The sequence below is a fragment of the Myotis brandtii genome, unplaced genomic scaffold, assembly GCF_000412655.1.
Source record: "Myotis brandtii unplaced genomic scaffold, ASM41265v1 scaffold474, whole genome shotgun sequence".
NCBI lineage: Eukaryota > Metazoa > Chordata > Mammalia > Chiroptera > Vespertilionidae > Myotis > Myotis brandtii.
Genome location: NW_005368113.1, coordinates 84,417 through 105,896, shown reverse-complemented (window position 1 = coordinate 105,896; position 21,480 = coordinate 84,417). Strand labels below are relative to the sequence as shown.

General features: G+C 50.2%; 1 protein-coding gene across 1 annotated transcript; it reads left to right on the top strand.

Annotated features, from left to right (window-relative positions):
* The first annotated feature begins 13,252 nt into the window (after window positions 1-13,252).
* On the top strand, window positions 13,253-19,489 carry KLK13 (kallikrein-related peptidase 13). Its single transcript, XM_014547414.1, has 5 exons — window positions 13,253-13,325; window positions 15,168-15,357; window positions 15,623-15,891; window positions 17,696-17,832; window positions 19,050-19,489. The coding sequence occupies exons 1-5, from the start codon at window positions 13,253-13,255 to the stop codon at window positions 19,236-19,238; spliced, it is 858 nt and encodes a 285-aa protein (XP_014402900.1). The 3' UTR covers window positions 19,239-19,489.
* Window positions 19,490-21,480: the final 1,991 nt, after the last annotated feature.

Sequence of the window (21,480 nt, the reverse complement as noted above, 5' to 3'; positions counted from 1 at the left end):
CTCTCTCCCTCTCTCTCCCTCTCTCCCACCCTCCCTCCCTCCCTCCCTCCCTCCTTCCCTCCCTTCATCTCTCCCTAAAAATCAATGGGGCCCAGCTGGTGTGGCTCAGTGGTTGAGTGTCAACCTAGGAACCAGGAGGTCATGGTTCGATTCCCAGTCAGGACACATGCCCGGGTTGCGGGCTCGATCCCTAGTGCGGGGCCTGCAGAAAGCAGTCAATCCATGAGGTTCCTCTCTCATTGATCTTTCTATCTCTCTATCCCTCTCCCTTCCTCCCTCTCAAAAAAAAAATCAATGGGAAAAATAACCTCTGGTGAGGATTAACAACAACAACAAAAAAAACTAAAAAGTAATAATAATGCGAGGGCATATTACAGCTGATAGTGTCAGCATAATGTCATAATTTAATTGTCACCCCCCTTTTTAAAAAATTCTCATCCAAGGATATTTTTTTCTATTGCTTTTTAGAGAAGTGGGAGGGAGGGAGAGAGAGAAAGAGAGAAACATTGATGTGAGAGAGACACAACAATTGGTTGCCGGGGATTGGGAACCGAATCTGCAACCCAGATATGTGCTCACGACCGGGGATTGAACCAGAGATCCTCTGGTGCTTGGGGGCCGACGCTCTAACCACTTAGCTACCACCCAGGGCAATCAGCACCCCTCTTTTCTTTCTTACTGGTATCCTCCTATATAATAAAAGGCTAATAGGCAAATCAAAAAAAAGGCAGAATGACTGGTTGCTATGAGGTGCACTGACCACCAGGGGGCACACACTCAACGCAGGAGCTGCCCCCTGGTGGTCAGTGCACTCCCACAGGGGGAGCACTGCTCAGCCAGAAGCTCTGAGCCCAGCTCACGGCTGGCGAGTGCTCACAGCAGTGCTAAGGATGTCCAGCAGCGCTAAGAATGTCCGACTGATGGCTTATGGGCCTAAGCCGTCAGTCGGACATCTCCCGAGCGCTCCAGGACTGTGAGATGGCGCAGGCTGGGCTGAGGGACCCCCCTCTCCCTGGTGCACCGGGCCTCTAGTATGAAATAATAAAGCAAATACAACCCACAGCATGATGGCAACAAAGGGGGCTCTCAGACAAGTCACCTCTCAGGATGATCTGATCACACATTCTGAACTGGGCAGGTCACGGTGGGTGGTGAAGCCCCAGGCACACAACCTCTTTAGTGAAAGGTTTCAAGCCAGCCTTCGCCATTGTTCTTCTGCATAGACTAACACAGGCACACACTCCGGTGCCCACTTTGCTTTCTCCCACCTCCGTGCGATCTTCCTCAGTTCCCTGCTTACGTAATTCCAAATGCGTAAGAGAAACCCCAAAACGTTTATTCCCCCAAAGCATTTGAGATCTCGCTCCCTGGCACGTGTCTTCAGTTTGGCTCAAATAAAGGCTTACCAAAAAAAAAAAAAATTACTTGCAGGTTTGGATGCTTCTTATGTCGACAGCCCTTTATGTCGACATCCTTTTAGAGTTAATGAAAGAGGGTGGGAAGGAAAGTGCGTGGGTGAGGAGCCGGGCGGACGTATTAAGGAGGTGATCTCATCCCACCACACAGTGTTAATCTACCCGTGTTGCCCTTGGCTCGGCTAGTTTATTGCTTCTAACTGTCTTCTCAGCCTGTGTGGTCCAACGTGGTAGCCACTGGCCACTTGTGGTCATTTTTATTTATTTATTCCTTTTATTTTTTAACCCTCACCTGAGGATATGTTTTTATTGATTTTAGAGAGAAAGGAAAGAAGAAGAGAGAAGGGGGAGAGAAAGAGAGAAAGAGAGAGAGAGAGAAACATCGATGTGGGAAGGAAACATTGATTGGCTGCCTCTTGTATGCACCCCAAGTGGGGATCGAACCCTCAACCTGGGCATGTGCCCTGACCTGGAATCAAACCCATGTCTTTTTGGTGTATAGGAGGATGTGCCAACTGACTGAGCCACACCAGCCAGGGCACTTGGCGTTTTTAAATGAAGCTTAGCTGAATTTTTTTAAAAATATATATTTTATTGATTTTTTTACAGAGAGGAAGGGAGAGGGATAGAGTTAGAAACATCGATCAGCTGCCTCCTGCACACCCCCTACTGGGGATGTGCCTGCAGCCTAGGTACATGCCCTTGACCAGAATCGAACCTGGGACCCTTCAGTCTGCAGGCCAATGCCCTATCCACTGAGCCAAACCGGTCAGGGCCAGCTTAGCTGAATTTAACACGTGTGGGATTTCCATTCCTTCGTCTCAGGGCCGCATTTTGGTGATCGATAACCGTGTGTGGCCTGTGGCAGCCAAATCGGGTGGTGCCAATACATAACGTATTTGCATATCGGACGAAGAATGTTCTACCAGACGGATGTACTCCAGCCTGTGCCCTTGCTTCTTGGAGCGTGGCCCCAAGAACAGCCGAAGCGTAATCACCTGAAGCTTATTCGAGGTTGAGTCTCGGACCCCCAGCCCAGACCAGCTAAACCAGAGTCTGCATTTCATCACGATCTCCGGAAGACAGTGCCTAGGAAAGTTCGAGAAGCACCGCCCCACAGTGCCAACGTAAGAAACACCCAAACCCTGTAGAGAATTCTTGTAAGCCTTTCTTTGAGCCAAGCTGACGACATATACTGGGGAGCAAGATCTCAAATGCTTTGGGGAATGACAGTTTTGCAGCTGTGTGTGTGTGTGTGTGTGTGTGTGTGTGTGTGTGTGTGTGCCTCTGAGGTTCAGGAGGGAGCGAAGGAAGATTACATGAAGGTCGGATCACAGGAGAGCTAAGGAGATTAAGTGTTCTCTCTCTCTGGAGGGTGGTTACGCCTTCCAGGGGTGTCACTTATGGCGTCTCAAAAAGGTGTGTTAACCTAGATGCTCAAGAACAATCGAAGTGGCTGGTTTCACAACTTTTCACTAAAGCGATAGGAAAAAAAAAAAGTGTGTGTGTGAGTGGGCGGAGGGGGGGGCGGACAAAAAAAATTAGAAATTATAAAAAGATGCCCTGGTTGGGTCCGACCGTTTGGTTAGAGTGTCGTCCCCAAACACCAAGGTTGTGGGTTCGATCCCCAGTCAGGGCACATACAAGAAGAAACCAATGAACGCGTCAATAAGAGAGGAACAACAAATCGAGGTTTCTGTCTCTCCCAAAGCAATAAAAATAAATAAATACCTAGAAGAAAAAAAACAAATAAAGAAGTGAGAGGCCCAGGTGTGACTCCCCACTGGGCCCTGCCCGGTTAGAAAATGGTAATTTATTTCACCATCACTTTTTCAGCCACCGTGTGAATGACTCAATCCCCCAGTGATGGGCACACCTAGGTTCCCTCCACTACCCAAGCCATGGCGCAATGACTATTTGGGGCGTTGAGCATAAACAGCCGTCAACTCGGTATTCGCTGGACAAAAAGGGTTTATTCAGGAAAAAAAAAAAACAACACCCTACAATCCGGTACAGTATGTGCAGCCATGGCCAGACACGTGGAAGTTCGTGCCAGGACAAAGATGGAGGAAGTCCTTTGTACAGGGGGAAAGAAAGCTAAGGGGAGGGGTGGTTACTACCTTAGAGCCACATTGGAAATAGAATGGTTTCTGTAGGGCTCTCTCTACAACACGGGGCGTGAGAGCTCCCCCTACAGGCCCCCCCCATTCGTGTCTAGGGTAAGGTCACTGTCCTACATTTTGACAGGGAGGATAGGATGCCCCTTATGTACCTACAGGAGACGTCTCTGGAATACAGGAGCAGGACTAATGGACCAAAAGGCCCATTCTTAATCCGTCTCACCAAATGCCAGCAGGTTTTTGTCCAGATAAAGATTCCTGTCTCCCGCCCCGGCCGATTTGGCTCAGTGGATACAGCGTCAGCCTGTGGACTGAAGGGCCCCAGGTTCGATTCCGGTCATGGGCACATGCCAGGGGATGCAGGGTCCATCCCCAGTAGGGGGCGTGCAGGAGGCAGCCGATCAATGATTCTCTCTCATCATTGATGTTTCTATCTCTCTCTCCCTCTCCCATCCTCTCTGAAATCAATAAAAAAAAATATATTAAAAAAAAAGATTCCTTTCTCCCCATACCCTCAATCATGCCACTAGTTCATTCATTCATTCATTCATTCATTCAGCAAATATCCATTGAATCCTATTCTATGCTGGGTACTGAGAACTCACTTCCAGGGGAGAGGCAGACAAAGAAACAAATGAATAAGTAAAGCAGAAGGTATTACAGATGGGAGTCAGCCCTGGAGACGAAGGTTCCAGTGTGGTGTGCTTTTTGGTTGTTTTTTTTTCATTGTCACACAAACACTTTCCACCTGCCGATGGGACTCCAATGATCCCATTAACAGATGAATCCCCTTTGTCAGTTACAGCTGACATTCATCATTACTTTATATTCCTTTCAGGTGTACAGCATAGTGGTTCAACAATGATATAATTTACAAAGTGATCCCCCTCTTAAGTCTTGTACCCACCTGGCACCATCTATAGTTAATACAATATTATTGACTGCTAGAGGCCTGGTGCACAAAATCCGTGCACGGGTAGGGTCCCTAGGCCTGGCTGGCGATCAGGGCCCATTGGGGCCTTCCTTCGTTCCACGCCGCCCCCTGGTGGTCAGTGCCCGTCATAGTGAGGGATTGAACTTTTGGTTGCACTCCCTAGGGGACTCTTTGCATATTAGCCTTTTATATATATAGATATTCCCTGTGCTATATTTTACCAGTACATCCCTGAGGGCTGTGATGCTAAGCCATGAAGGGTTGTTAACTCAGTGGGCCTGGGCTGTCCAAGTCCTGCACATTACATACAAAGAGAGGTCTGGCCTTTGCCTGGCTCCTTGGAGATAACCACGGAGCCTCTGAATTATCCTGTTTTTGTTTGGTCCAGGGCACGGGACCATGCCGGAGAGTCTATGCTAACACGGTGGTGACTTCTGGTGGAGTCCTCGGAGCACATCGTGTCCGTTTAATCTCGGGAGGACCCAGAGATGAAGGTCAGCCACAAAAGCAGACAGCCATGCCTACATGACCAACACCCAATAAAATACCTAGACACCAAAGCTCAGGTGAGCTCCCTGGGTAGACAGCCCTCTGTATGTGCTGCCAAACATCATTGCAGGGGGGATGAGGGGCGATCTGCATGACCACAGCCGGAGAGAACACCGGGAGGTTCATGCCTGGCCCCTCCTGGTCTCTGCCTTGTGTGCTGTGTTGCTTTGTGCATGTTCATCTGTAGCCTTTGGCTGTCATTTAACCCAAACCGTGAGCAGAGCCACTTTTCTGAGTTCTGGGAGTCCTTCTGGGGATTCTTAGAACTCGTCTTGGGCACCCAATTACAGGAGTCAAGGAAGTCTTCGTGGAGAGGATGAGGAGAATAAGAGAAGCCACATAGACCTCTGGTTTGGAAGAGGGTTCCTATAGTCAGAACAGCCCTGAGGTGGGAGTATGGCTGGCATGAGAGGGGCAGGAGGAGGGAGGGAGGGTAGAAGACATCAGAGGACCATCGGGGCCAGATGGTCTAAGTAGAGCCCTGTAGACCACCCTCAGGAAACTTGACTTTCACTCTGAGTGAGGCGGAAGGCATTGCAGGGTTTGGAGAAGAGGAGTGACCTGCCCTGTCTTACTTTTTTTTTTTTTTAAAGGTCAGTCTGGCTGCTGTGTCGCAAATAGAATGTAGGTGGACAAGGACAGAAACAGGGAGACTAGAGAGTGAACATACCTGGTATAGGTGAGAGGGGATGGTGACTGGGAGGGACCAGGTGGCAAGGATGGAAGGTGTTGAGAAATGGGCAGATTCTGGATCTCCTTCGAAGGTGTAGAGCTGACAGGGTTTGGTAACAAAATGGATGTGTGGTAGGAGACAAGGAAGTCAAGGGCAAGACTAAGGTTTGGACCAAGGCGTGGAAGGACAGAGAGACCATCTACAGAGAAGACCAAGACTGGAAGAGGAGCCTGTGTGAGCCGTGAGAGGAGTGGAGGACTGGAGTTTGGTTTTGAACTTGGAGGAACACGGAGACGTTGAGTAGGCAGTTGGGTGCGAAGCCCAGCGTTCTAGAGCAGGGTCTTGGCCGGAGACACAGATCTGGGAGTCGTCAAACATGTGGATGGTATTTAAAGCCAGATGCGATCATCACCAAGGGACTGAGTCTAGACAGAGGAGAGAAGAGGACCAAGCGCTGAGTCCCGAGATGCCCCACCACGTAGAGACCGACCGGGGAGATGAGAGCGAACAGCCACGGATGAGGACCAGCCAGTGGGTGAGGAGGAAGACCGGGAGGGTGTAGTGTCCCAGAGGCCGAGCAGAGAAACCCTTTGAAGGAACGGGGAGTGATCGGCTTGTTCAACGCTGCTGATAACTCAAGTAAGAGGAACCCTAAAGGGATGGCCACTGGGTTCAGCACCATGGAAGTAATTGGTGCCCTGAACAGGGACACAGTTGGCAGAGCGGTTGGAGGGTGGGGGTTGGGGGAGGCTTAAGAAAGAACAAGAGGAGAGAAATTGCAGCCAATGAGTGTAGCCAACTCTTTAGAGAAGAATTGCAGTGCAAGGGAGTAAAAATTCAGCCAGGAGAGCATGAAGGTTGGAGAGGTTTTTATTTGATTTATTTATTTTATATATATATATATATGTAATTTTAGAGGGACAGGAGAGAGAGGAGAAACATCGATTGGTTGCCTCCCATACACGCCCTGACCGGGAATGGAACTGGAGCCCCTTTGGGACACTGGGTGATGCTCAACCAGCTGAACCACATCAGCCAGGGCGTTTGGAGAGGTTTTAAAAAATTATTGTAATGGAACATGGGAGAAATGGTAGCATGTCTGTATGTTAGCGAGACAGCTCACTGGTGGGGGGAAGAATTGATGATGTAGACAAGGGAAGAGAGACGTGCTGGCTGGAACGATGTCTTCAAGAAGATGAGAGGGGACGGGAGACTGGGCACAAACGGAGGGGTCTGTCTTCGATGGAGGTGCAGACTGTTCATCTGTAGACACAGGAGAGGAGGCAGAGGATGTGGGCACGCAGGCAGGTAGGTGGCAAGGCTGACCTTGCTAGGGTTTGCTATTCCGATGGGTGAAAAGTGATGTTGTCGCCACCCAGGAATGATGTTGACAGGCCGACGCCTGTGACCCAGGGATCCAGCTCTAAGGAATGAATGCGTGGCTCTCGACTCCTGGCACATCTCAAGTCTGGTTTTTCTGGGGACATCTCTCTCTCTCTCTCTCTCTCTCTCTCTCTCTCCCCCCCTTATATCTTTGTGCCTTTGTCTCTCTCTCTCCCTTATGTCTTTGAGCCTTTGTCTCTCTCTCTCTCTCCCTCTGCATTTCTCGACCTCCCCCACCCACTTTGTCTGTCTGTCTCGGTGTATTTATCCCTTTGTCTTTCTTATATCAGGGCCTCTCCTCTGGGCCTGGTTGTGGGGCCAACTTTCTCGCCCCAATCAGCACTTCCAACCAGAACTTCCAGTTCGTGCCTCACAAAGAACCCCATGTTGAAGCCAAGCCAGGGTGGGGCTTCCAGGAACCTCATCTGCCTCCATCTCCTCCAGCTTTACCTATTTAACAAGCACCTGTGTGGCCCTAGGTCCCTATTAGGCGCTTGTGCAAGCACCTTCCAATATTAACTCATTTAACCCTCCTCTGTGAGGTAGGCGCTGAGGACGGTGCCATTGTACACTGAGGCACAGAAGGTCCTTGTCGCTTGAACTCCAGAGTCGCAGCCCTAAGCCACCAGGAACCCTGCCTCTTTTTCCCGTCTTTCTTTCCCCGGCCCTACTCTCAGAAGCGGGGAAGACCCTGACCCGTGAGACAGTCCACCTGGACTTGGTCCAGTTGATATGTAACCCCCCGTGGGCTCCAGTTGCCTTATCAGTCAAGGGAGGGGGTGGAACGCACCCAACCCTCAATGGGCCCATGACCTCACGTCAACGCGAGCCAGCCAGCCTCGGTCCTGGCCAATCATAAGCTCAACTATCAGCGCTGACCTCGTACTCACCCCTCAGAAGATGCCACCCCAGCCACCCCCTCTCCAGGTTCCTTCCAGCCCTTCCTAGGTGAGAAAGGGCCCTTCCGAGATAAGAAAGGCTTTTGTTGGACGCGTGGTCCCAGCCACAAGAGGGCACAGGTACCCTGACTTCCCACACGAGCCCAGCACCTCACGTAACCCAGCATCCTCCCTCCTGCCACCCAGACTGAACCCAGCTCTACTGGGAAAGCGTCAACGCGGTATCCACTCCGGCCCCAGCCCTATGAAGTGGGGGAATTCCAATTGCTTTTCTGTCACCCGGAGAGGAGTTCACAGCTATGACCCAGCCCACTCCCACCAAAACCCTACCTCAACACAGACACTCAAGCTCAGTCTTCATTAACCATGGCGATCCATACATAACACCAACTCAAATGCATTTCAACACCTCCCCATCCAAAACTTCAGTTTCCGCCCCATCCCCAGTCCCAGCCCAACGGGAGGACTCCATCAACAGCCTTATGGCCAGAAACCTCCCAACCACAACTCAATCCTATCCCCTACACTGTAGGGCCTACACCAGTGGTCGGCAAACCGTGGCTCTCGAACCACATGCGGCTCTTTGGCCCCTTGAGTGTGGCTCTTCCACAAAATACCACGTGCGGGCGCGCACGTACAGTGCTATTGAAACTTCCGTGGCCCATGAGCAGAAGTCGGTTTCGGCCTGGTCGAGTCTATTTTGAAGAAGTGGCGTTAGAAGAAGTGGGGGGTGGACATATAGAGAGGATGAACGAAAGGAGATAGATGAAACAAATATACAAGACGAGTGTGGATGGGAGAGTTGAAAGGGGTCGACCTCAGCGAATGTACCTCAATCAGATTGAGGACGTTTTTAGCAAAGGCCAGCTTAGGAGTACCCTAATTAAGTTAATAACAATGTACCTACCTATATAGTTTAAGTTTAAAAAATTTGGCTCTCAAAAGAAATTTCAATCGTTGTACTGTTGATATTTGGCTCTGTTGACTAATGAGTTTGCCAACCACTGCCCTACACCAACTCCCCAGCCTCATCTTCCCCACACATCCATTCTTCTCCCCAAATTCACTTGCATTCCCAGTGCTGTCATCAGACCCATCCTAAACATGACCAAGAACTTTTCTCCCTGGTGTAAGGAAACATTGCGAACGACATTGATATTGTGAAGGCAATGGGTGACGTCAATGGAAAACTAGAAGGGCCAACTGATTTTTGGGGTCTCTGCTGCTTTTACTGTCTTGGAGCTGCTTTACAACTCGGTAAATTCTGGACAGCTGATTGCAATGCAAATAACTCTTGTCCATAACCACGCAAATGAGTCTTACCAGGTAGAAGTGCAATTACCTTCTCCCCACCATGTGGGCTAAGACAGCTCATGTCTATTTATAAATTCATTTCAGCATGCCTTATTGCCTATGGTTCTTTGTAACATCTTGATAGTTTTATCACTTATTAATGAATCAAAATATTAGACATATGTTCACTTTATATATGTAGGAGAGTCATGGTTAGATCTTTTTGAAAAAATTATATTTTAGCCCTGGCCGGTTTGGCTCAGTGGATAGAGCCTTGGCCTGCGGACTGAAGGGTCCCAGGTTCAATTCCCGCCAAGGGCACATGCCAGGGTTGTGGGCTTGATCCCCAGTAGGGGGCGTGCAGGAGGCAGCCGATCAATGATTCTCTCTCATCATTGATGTTTCTATGTCTCTCTCCCTCTCCCTTCCTTTCTGAAATCAATAAAGAGATACATATATTTTAAAAAATTATATTTTAAGCCCTGGCCAGGTAGCTCAGTTGGTTAGAGGATTGTCACTATACGCCAAGGTTGTGGGTTCAATCCCTGGTCAGGGCACACACAATGAATGCATGAATAAGTGGAGCAGCAAATCTCTCTCTCTCTCTCTCTCTTTCTCACGCTGTCTTCCTTCCCTTCTCTCTCTAAAATCAACAAATACAAATTTTAAAAAGACACTAGATTTGATCCCTATATCCAAATTTAAACTTTCCCCAATATGGCAGCACCAGTTTTGATGTTAGCACTCACTCTGTCCGGCTCAACCCCTTATCCTTATCCTGACACCACGACCCTCCCCAGAATTCATCATCTGGCCCCCATCCCTGGCTTTCTTCCAAATTCTGACCCCACCTCGGTTCTCCCTAATCCCTAATCCTGCCTCCTCCACCCCCTAGAATTAACTCACAGCCCCACCCAGTCACAATTCCAGCAGACTCCTACTCATTCCCCAAACAACCTCTTCCTCCTTCCTCTTCCCTCAGCCCAGCCCCCAGAGCGCTTCCCTCTGCGCCGCCTCCATGCCCGTGGACTCCCTGACCCCGACTGACCCTGCTCACAAAGGGCCATTTGGCCAAAAGATTGCTTCCCCAGACCCAACCCCTGCCCCCACCCTCATTTAAGGACAGTTGACTATCCATCACCCACCTGAAGAATGAATTCCCTTGTTGTGCCTGAGGGTTGGGGGTGGGGGTGGGAAGGGCAGACGGTAGAATACGCTTGGGCATCCCTGCGTTTGGGGGAAGGAAAAGGGCTGGAGATGGAGTTGGGGATAGCGTCCAGGCCAAGAACTGAAATTCAGGTGCCTTGTTTTGTGATGTTGCGAGATAATTTTGAGATAAAGCTACAATGGCACTGGTTTGAGGGATAGGCCAGGGGCTGGGTTCTGGTTGGAATTAGGCCGGGAAATGGGAATAGGGTGGAAATAGCCTTCTAGGAGCTGATGTATCTGGAGAGGGTGCGCAGGGTTGGCGTGGAGGTTGGAACGCCAGCTATGCTACCGGGAAGGGTCATGGGGATTTGGGGTGGGTTTGGGGAAGGAAGTGATGGGCTATCTCCTTCCGCCTAGGTGGGTCCTGCCACCTCAGAGTTCACTGTGGGTTCAACTGGGGCTTGGGAGGAGCCAAATCTGGGTCCCAGCTTGTCCCGAAAGCTCCGCCCCAAGCAGAGGGCCAAGCCCAGGCTGGGGGGTGCCTGGCACAGCCTGCTGAGCCATCGGGGGTGGAGAGGGGTAGGCCAGCGACCGGGAAATGCTGAGGGCGCTGGGGGAGGGTGTCAGGGGTTAAAAGGCATGGGTCGGGGCTGAAGTTGGAGGCAGCTGGCTGCAGAAGCTCTCCACCCGGGCCCCTCGCCCAGGTAAGTGGCGTGCGCCTGGGGCAGGGGCTGGAGCTTTGGAGGGGAGGGGAGGGGGGGTGATGGAAGGGGGAAGAGGGAGCATCGCTGAGTCAGGGAGATGGAGAGAGAGACCTGAGGCTCAGTTAGAGATAGAAATCTGCAGAGATGGAGAGCTGCAGCCGCAGGGAGATAGGCTCAGATTGAGACCAGGTGTGGGAACCAGCTCTGCGAGGGGAGGCCGGGGCCGGAGAGAGGGGCCGGAGCGTGCACCGAGGGCCCAGCTTGCAGGGCTGGGTGGAGGGACTGGCTGCTTGGGTCGAGGACTAGCCTCCCCTGGGGACGGTCCCCGAAAACTTCCTGCTTACCCCGGAGTGACCTGGTTTCCTGGCTGAGGTCAGCCCAGTGTCCCCAGCAAGGCCCCCTCTCCTCTCTGACTCCGCGTTGGAAAGCCCACCCCCAGCCCCTCCCCCCGTTCCAGGCCTCCTGGCCTCCCTGAGGGAGAGGAGTCGCACCCACAGGGGTTCGAATCCTGCCGCTGCCACTCTGAGAGAGTGACTTCGCTTCTTCGTGCCTCGGTTGTTCCATCTGTACAATGGGGACGTACGGGGCTGGGCAAAAGTAGGTTTACATAATGCAATCGTTAATAAATTAATTAATTAATTAATTAATTAATAATAATAATACAAGCATAAACCCCGCGTTTCGCCTGGTACTCATCGCTGTAAATGGGCTTTTGCCCACAAAGGGTTGGTGCGAATATTGAAATGAAACCGGGTCACGCCCGTCTGTGCTTGCTGACTGCCTGGCAGATGGAAGGGAGGGGAGGTTGGTTAGTCGTCACTGTTACCTTCTTAATCATGTTCTCAGAGCCTCCCGGTTCTTCCTTTCACCCTTGGGGTGACCCCAGACCAGCTGATTCTACCCATAGTCAGTCCTCTCCCATGTAAACCGCCCCCCCACACCTCCCTGCCCTTGTGGGCAAGTTCTCTGGAAACCCCATTCACGCATCATTCATGCATTCAGATGATGTATTATAGACGTGTAACCCTGACAGCTACATCCTTTTATTCACCAATGGCACCCCAATAAATTCAGTAATAATTCTTTTTTTAAAAAAAAAACCCCACAGCTCTGCAATCCAGACAGGGTCCCTGCTCTCAGCACGCAGACCTCGTTCCAACAATTACCCAAATAATGAGTTAATCATCAGCTGCAATTGTTGCGGGAGGGGATGGCTTTAAAGGACCAAACCAGGAGGCCTCCCTCCCCCAAAGGACTAGGTCCTGGAGCTGAGACCCAACGGAGGGAGGGGGCCAAGGGGCACCCGGCACCAGCCTTGGCCTGGAGGTGGGGTGCCTCGTCTCCTTTGGCGACACTCCCAGGACTCCCTGCCAGGTCCCCGGCCCCTCCTGGGCGCCACGCCCTGGGCTCGGAACTCCACATGCATTGGCTTGTGGAATCCTCAACAGTCTGAGGAGGTACCTGAGCTGTAATTACTCCAGTTTCACAGCTGAAAAAGCCAAGCCTCTGACAGGAGAGCCCAGCCGAGACAGCAGCGCCTGAGTCAGGGTTCTAATCCCCACCTGCCCCGTCCCGTCACCCACGTCCTGGCGTCCATCTGCATTATTTTAGGCCCCAACGACCTGCTTAGACTCTTTTTTTAAAAAAATATTTTCGGTGTTTGTTTTTTTAAAATATTTTTTATTTATTTTTTACAGAGAGGAGGGGAGAGGGATAGAGAGTTAGAAACATTGATCAGCTGCCTCCTGCACACCCCCTACCGGGGATGTGCCCTCAACTAAGGTACATGCCCTTGACCGGAATCGAACCTGGGACCCTTCAGTCCGCAGGCCGACGCTCTATCCACTGGGCCAAATTGGTTAGAGCTCACCTCAGTTTGTTGATCATCATCCCATGCACAGAGAGGTCTCGGGTTCGATTGCTGGTCAGGGCACATGCCCGAGTTGTGGGCTCGATCCCCAGTAGAGGGCATGCAGGAGGCAGCCGATGGATGTTTCTCTCTCTCCCCCTCTCCCTTCCTCTCTCTAAAAATCCATGTGAAGATCTGAATTGGAAGTGAACCGGACAGTGACCGTGTCTGAGGATGCAATCTGTTGTTGCTTACGCCTCATCCCTGTGCCCCCCCCCCCCAAAATGACCTTGTGCCCACCAGTGACTTCTGTCCCCAACTTTGAGAACCACTGGGCTAATCCTGCCGCTTATGGAGGTGGGGAAAGGGGCCTGCTGGCCACACAGCTGGGGCCCTCCTGGTGCAGCTAATAATAGCAATCGTAGCCACCTGCTGAGTGCTGTGTGTCATAGGTGTAGGATTTTACCAAATCCTATGGCTGCCCCATGAGAGATGGAACTGTTCCCTCCCCCACTGGATCGCTGAGAAGACAGAGGCTGGCAGCTTGTGACGGGATCCCCAGGCAAAAAGCGGCACATTCAGAATTGGGCTTTCTCTGTACCATTGTCAACGGCTGTGTCCAGGGCCAGATACAGGGCCTGGCACACAGGACATTGGCTGAGCACCTACTGTGTGTCAGAGACTATGCTAGGTCTATCTACCTCCTATATCTGCAGTGTCCAATAGGGTGGCCACTGGCCACTTGGAGTTCTTGAGCATTTCAAATATGACTGGTGTGGCTGAAGAAGTGAATTTTTATTTTGTTAATCCTCACTTGGGGATCATTTTTCCATTGATTGTTTTAGAGAGTGGAAGAGAGAGAGAGAGAGAGAGAGAGAGAGAGAGAGAGAGAGAAACATTGATGTGAGAGAGACACATTGATTGGTTGCCTCCCGCACATGCCCCAACCGGGGCCTGGAATCAACCTACAGCCCAGGTGTGTGCCTTTGACGGGAATTGAACCTGCCACCCTTCGGTCCAGGGCCGATACTTTACCACTGAGCCACACTGGCCAGGGCAAGAACTGAATTTTTTTAAGTTTCGTTTTGATGGTCTAAATTTAGCCACACCAGCTAGTGCTACCATATTGAACAGTGCAGGTCTGGAGAAAGAACGGTCGAGAAAGAGGAAGCAGCAAGTGCAAAGGCCCTGGTCAATTTGAGAACAGATCCTTGAAATTGGAACAGAGTGAGTGAAGAGGGGAGAGGCGAGGGGTGGGGTCGAGGAGATTAACAAAGGTCAGATGATTCAGAATCCTGCAAACTTTGAACTGAGGAGTAGTTAGCCTATGGATGGTATTTGAAGCCATAGAGGAACCCAGTAAATAAGGTGTTAAAAAGATGGATGCATGGATGGACAGATGAGTGGATGGACGATGGATGGGTGGATGGATGGATGGATGGATGGACAGACGGATGCTTGGATAGACAGATGGGTGGATGGATAAAGGATGGAGGGATGGATGGATGGATGGATGGATGGGTGGATGGATGAAGGGATGGATGGATGGACAGATAGGTAGATAGATAAAGGGATGGAGGGATGGATGGATAGACAGATGGATGGATGGATGAAGGGATGGATGGATGCATGGACAATGGATGGGTAGACAGATGCATGGATGGACAGATGGGTAGATAGATGGATGGATGGGTGGATGGAGGGATGGGTGATGGATGGATAGATGGATGGATGAAGGGATGGATGGATGGATAGATGGATGGATGGATGGATGAAGGGATGGATGGATGGATGAAGGGATGGATGGATGGATGAAGGGAAGAAGGGATGGATGGATGCTGCCTAGGTGGTTGTGGAGGTCCATCTTGCTTCTACCTCTTGAGACCCATCCCCATGGTGGAATGAGAGAGAAAATGGAGGTGAGGAGAAAGCTTATCAGAAACATCTTCATTCAGTGAACTCTTCCTTCCTCCCCCCAATGGAGGATAGCTTCTGTGGAAAAGGACACTGTCATCTCTTTGCCCTGACTCATCTCTGCTCCGTCGAAAATGGCAACTCCCAGAGCCCAAGAGATGAATCATCAGTTCCTGGTCACCAAGAGCCAATTCTGACCCTCTCCCCAAACTCAAGAACTACACCTCCAGGCCTCCTCTGCCTGAACCCCCATCCTGTAACCTAACATTTTCTCTCCTTTACCAGGAGTCTCTCAAGACCATTCCAAGATTATCAACAGCACCAATGGGACCAATGGGTTTCTCCCAGGCGGCTACACCTGCCCTCCCCACTCTCAGCCCTGGCAGGCAGCCCTGCTGGTTCAGGGGCGGCTGCTCTGCGGGGCAGTCCTCGTCCACCCCCGCTGGGTCCTGACCGCAGCACACTGTCTGAAGGAGTACGTGGGGGCCGGGGGAGCATGGGGTAGGGGTGCTAATGGGACTGGGTGGAGTTTGCATTTGAGGATGAGGTTGGAGTTCTTTCTGGGTGAGAATGAGGTTTGGGTGGAGTGAGGGGGTTGGGGATGGGAATGGACTTGAAGAAGAGGATTTGGATGGGATTGGAGTTGATGTGGAAGGAGATGGGGAAGGTGTGATGGAGCTGGGAGGCGGGTAGGGAGGGGCCCATCTTCTCCTCTAACCACCCCATTGCTGCACCCACAGCGGATACAGAGTGTCCCTGGGCAAGCATATCCTGGGGCACGAGGAGGCTGGAGAGCAGGTGCGGGATGTCGCCCGCTCCATTCCCCACCCTCTGTACCGGAGTAGCCCCACTCACCTGAACCACGACCACGACATCATGCTGCTGGAGCTGCAGTCGCCCGTCCGTCTCTCGAGCCACATCCGCGTCCTGCCTCTCTCCCACAGCGACTGCCTCCCGGCTGGCACCTGCTGCCGCGTGTCTGGCTGGGGCACCACCATCAGCCCCCGGGGTATGTACCCACCCAGGTGGTCTCACAGGGTGGCCGGGGAGACGGGGGCAGAGGCGGGAGAGTAGGTTGGAGGAGGATTCATTTTATTTTTTTAATTTGCTGATTTTTAGAGAGAAAGAAGAGAGAGAGAGAAAGATTGATTTTGTTGTTCCACTTATTGATCCATTCGTTGGTTGCTTCTTGTATGTGCCCTGACTGGAGATCAAACCCACAACCCTGGCGTATCGGGAGGATGCTCTAACCAACTGAGCTACCTGGCCATGGCGAGATTCCTTTATATATAAAAATGAAAGTAAAAAATATATAGTTCTAAAGAAACAAGGAAAATATGTAGTTACATGTGTATATTACATATAACATAATGCATACAGTTATATATATCTTTTACATAAATATCCTACCTAATAAAGAGGGAATATGTTAATTGACCCTCATGCAGCCGCCCACAGCCAATAAGGAGGGAATATGCTAATTGACTGCCCCACCCTCAAAAATGGTGGCACCCACAGCCAATAAGGAGGAAATATGCTAATTGACTACCACGCCCTCAAAGATGACGGCACCCACAGAGATACTATACAGTTATATGTCTTTATATACATTTATAAATATATACAATTTCATATATTCTACATATTATGTGCATATTTATAGAAATATACATTATATGCCTGGCTGGTGTGGCTCAGCAGTTGAGCGTCAGCCCATGTACCTACCAAAAGGTTGCTGGTTCAATTCCTGGTCAGGGCACATGCTGGGGTTTCAGGCTCAATCCCCAGTAGGGGGCATGCAGGAGGCACCTGATCGATGTTGATGTTTCTCTCATTGATGTTTCTATCTCTCCTTCTCCCTTCCTCTCTCTCTAAAAAAAACATTTAAAAAATTAAAATATACACTATACATCTGTATATAAATATGCAAATTATAAACATTAGATTTTCTAAATTATAATTCTATATTTATGCATTTATTTAAATACATTTGTATATAAATTGTATATTATGGTAGGTATATAGTTATTAAATATAATAAAGTGTAAACTGCTTTATCCTTTGTGTATAGATGTTATATATATGGCCTTCCTCTCTCTGGAATCAATAATAATTTTTAAAAAAACATTTAAAAAATTAAAATATACACTATACATCTGTATATAAATATGCAAATTATAAACATTAGATTTTCTAAATTATAATTCTATATTCATGCATTTATTTAAATATATTTGTATATAAATTGCATACTATGGTAGGTATATAGTTATTAAATATAATAAAATGTAAACTGCTTTATCCTTTGTGTATAGATGTTATGTATATGTGTGTATACATATGTATGTGAATATAAAGTTGATCTACAGCGGCAAAGCCCTGTGCCACCCCCGCGCTCTCCCAGCTTCGATTCTGTGTCTTTCGGCCCAGCATGCCCCATCTCTCTTCCCACCCCTTCCCTCCTCTCCTGTAATTCTTGCCACCTCTCCTGGGGTTTCCCCGTCTCCATTCCCTCTCACCTCCTCTGTCCTCCTAGTTCTCCCCACTCTCTCTGTCTTTATGCATCAGTTCTCTCTCCTCCTCTCCCTCCCCATCTGTGTCTCTTCACGCTCAGCTCCCTGACCCATCTCTCCCTCCACTTCCCTTTCCTGTTACCTCTCCCCATTTCTCCTCTCCACATTTCTGTCTCTTCCATCACTTTCTCCCCCGTCTCCCTCTTCCCATCTCTCTTTGCTGCCAACTGTCCTATTGAATTCCCGCCTCATAGCCTGTCCAAGACCGTTATCCCCAGACCTTCTCTCTCTCCTCCCCAGTGAGTTTCCCACAAGCCTTACAGTGTGCCAACATCCAGCTACGCTCAGATGAGGAGTGCCGGCAAGCCTACCCGGGGAGGATCACACGCAACATGGTGTGTGCCGGCTCCCCCGAGGGCGGCAAGGACTCCTGTGAGGTGAGGCCACGTGGGGCTGGGGTGGGGGGCTGCCATGGGCCAGGATGGAAGCCAGAATGGAGGTGGGGACGGATGCTGGAGGGAAAGGATTTGCTTCTAGCCTTTGGAGAACTAGTCTTTGTAAGGTGAGATGTCTCCTAGAATAGACGGTTGAGACAAAAGGGAGCACCCATGGATGGCAAATAGAATTCATCTTAAGCCCCAGCTGTGGCTGCCAGTGGCTGCCAGATGCTGATGTTGACATGCATAAAAGTTAGGATTCTAGCCCTGACCGGTTTGGCTCAGTGGGTAGAGTGTCGGCCTGTGGACTGAAAGGTCCCAGGTTCGATTCTGGTCAAGGGCATGTACCTTGGTTGCAGGCACATCCCCAGTAGATAGATGTTTCTCTCTCATCGATGTTTCTAACTCTCTATCCCTCTCCCTTCCTCTCTGTAAAAAAATGAATAAAATCTCTCTCTCTCTCTCTCTCTCTCTCCCCCTCCCTCCTTCCTTCCACTCTCTCTAAAAATCAATGGAAAAAATAACCCTGGGTGAGGATTAACAAAAAAAGAAAAGAAAAGGAGATGAGATCAGACAGGGGTGGGTATGGGGTAGGTGTCATGCAGGGCCTTATGGGCCATGGTGTGAACATCGGCTTTTACTCTGAGTTGGAGCCATGAAAGGTTCTCAACCTGTGGGTCGCGACCCCTTTGGCGGTCGAACGACCCTTTCATAGGGGTCGCCTAAGACCATTGGAAAACACATATATAATTACATATTGTTTTTGTGATTGATCACTAGGCTTTAATTATGTTCAATTTGTAACAATGAAATGGGGGTCACCACAACATGAGGAACTGTATTAAAGGGTCGCGGCATTAGGAAGGTTGAGAACCATTGAGCTAGAGGAACAAAAAACAAAAAACGGAGAGACACAGAAGTCTCCCCCTGCCTCAGTGTCTCTCTCTCACCAAGACAGGGGGGACTTGTCTCTCATTCTCTGTCCCTCTGAGTTTTATCTTTGTTTGTTTTGGGTTTTGTTTTTGTTTTTTAGTTTGTCTTTTTATCTGTTCCTCCCTGTCTCTGTTGCTCACTGTCTCTCCATAGTCCTCTGTCTGTCTCTCTGCCTCCATGTCCGTCTCACTCCATCTTTCACTCTCGCCCCACAAGGCCCCCTCTCTGCCTTTGTGTGGCCCCAGCAAGGACCCCTCCCCCCCTTTTCTGTCTCCCCCACTCAGGGCGACTCGGGAGGCCCCCTGGTCTGCAACGGAAGGCTCCACGGTATCATCTCCTGGGGAGACTTCCCCTGCGGGCAGCCCAACCGGCCCGGCGTCTACACCCGCGTCTCTCAATACATTTCATGGATCCAAGAAACCATCCGAGGACAGAGACCCCGAGAGCAGGAATGGACGAAGGGCCCACAATAAAAGTCGGGTTGACTGACCCACCTCCTCACTCCCTTGGAGCCCTCCTTCCGCAGCCTGCCCAGCCCTCCCCGGCCCCTCCCAGGGCGTCCCGCTTGAACTGGCGATCCGTGTTCCCAGCGTGTCACACCCCGGATATGACATTCCGTGTTTCAAAAGCACTCGGTCCCCGTCGGCATCACGGTCTACCAGACGTTGTATCCCTGAAACACCCCAGTCCCCCCGAGAGTCCCAACCCGGATACTTTCCGGGTCTCCCAACAGTGTCAGCATCAACTCAGATCACCATCTAAATGTTCTGTCTGTGGAACACGTAGGTACCTCCAGCCCATCCCAGTGATATTCTATGTCCCATGAATGTACCATTTTTGGAAATATTCTATACCCCTCCAGTTCTAGTCAAACATTAGAAGTTCTCTGCCCAGAGCCTGAGTCTGACAGACTGGAGCACGTGCTGCCTGAAGGGCTAATGAGGAAAGCCCGCCAGGTGGTAACTCAGCCCCACTGGGCATCTCCAGGGAGGGTCAGCCCAGCGGAGAAGGGTGTTGCATCTTCACCCTGCTGGGGAGATGTCAGCTTCCCAGACCTGGCACCGACACGAAGACAAATGGAATCCCTGCAAGTGGGGAGCATGAGGCAGTGGGGACTCATTTAAAGAACCATAGTAATGATAATGTTCAAAGCTTTATTTATTTGAGAGTGAAAGGACAGGGATTTCATTGGCCTGAAATGCCAGAAGCTTGGTTGCTTTCAGCCACCCCTGTGTTGCTTCTGCAGAACCCATATGAGCGGATGTGGCAGCAGCTCCTGGGAAGGAGGGAGCTATTTAAGATCCCGGTCGTATTTTTCTCCATGCATGATCTATTGAGTAGACATGGCGCTTGAAAATTGTATTCCTGCCCTCCCCATTGCTTATAATCACAGGGGGAAGCAGGCCCTAGGTCAGTGATGGTGAACCTATGACACGCGTGTCAGAGGTGACACGCGAACTCATTTTTTTTGGTTGATTTTTCTTTGTTAAATGGCATTTAAATATATAAAATAAACATAAAAAATATAAGTCTTTGTTTTACTATGGTTGCAAATATCAAAAAATTTCTATATGTGACACGGCACCAGAGTTAAGTTAGGGTTTTTCAAAATGCTGACATGCCGAGCTCAAAAGCTTTGCCATCACTGGCATATAAGCATACAAAGTCTTTTCCTTGCCAATATTTTAGATCCTTCTATGTTTTCTACTCAAGAAGGTTCTAGACTCCCTTGACGTTTCATTCCGAAAACATTCTCTTGTGCCCACAATCTACGGTGCGGTGCCCTTCTGAATGACATCACCGCTAACACTGGACCTCCTAACCGCTCGTTCTCACATGGTTCTGGACCTCCCAAATGTCCCATCCCTGCCCACCTCCCACGTTCTGTCAATATCTGACCCCCTGGCAATATTCCCTACCTCTCAATCCCCGAGCCCACTCTAGAATATAGAGTGATGGGGTTCAGTATCCCCAGGGGGTCTCCATGCCCAGACCCTACTGTCCATCGCAGATCCCATCCATCTGTCTCCTCCAGGGACACCCTCGTTGAATGCCCCCTGCTGTGGTCACACCTTTGCCCATGACCCCAGCTCATAGTGGTCGAATGCTCGGGCCACCGGAGTCCCTGCTTTGAGCAAGTCCTGAAACTCCCTGCCTCTCTTCTCCCCTGTGAAACAGGGCTCCTCCTCTTTCCTCACAGCACGGTTTTGAGGATAACTGCGGAGAACTTACCGCCATTGTTGGCACGATTCCCTGTAAAATGTTACCTTGGGTGGCAACATCAACCCCTTTGCCAAGTGCCCAGAAGGTGTTGCATTTATTTCTCTCAGCACATGTTTGTTCAGCGCTGGCCCTGAGTGTTGGCAAATACAGCTTTGTTTATTTACATGTCGGGTGCCTAGCCTAAGCCAGGCACTTTTGTAGGCACGGGTGAATTAAACAGGCAGAAACTTCCACTCTTGTAGAGCTCACATTTTTTTGTGGGGAGACGCATGATAAAGAAGGTGAATGAAGAAATAGATATTGCCGAAACCGGTTTGGCTCGGTGGATAGAGCGTCGGCCGGCGGACTGAAGGGTCCCGGGTTCGATTCCGGTCAAGGGCATGTACCTGGGTTGTGGGCACATCCCCAGTAGGGAGTGTGCAGGCAGCTGATGATCGATGTTTCTCTCTCATCGATGTTTCTAACTCTCTATCTCTCTCCCTTCCTCTCTGT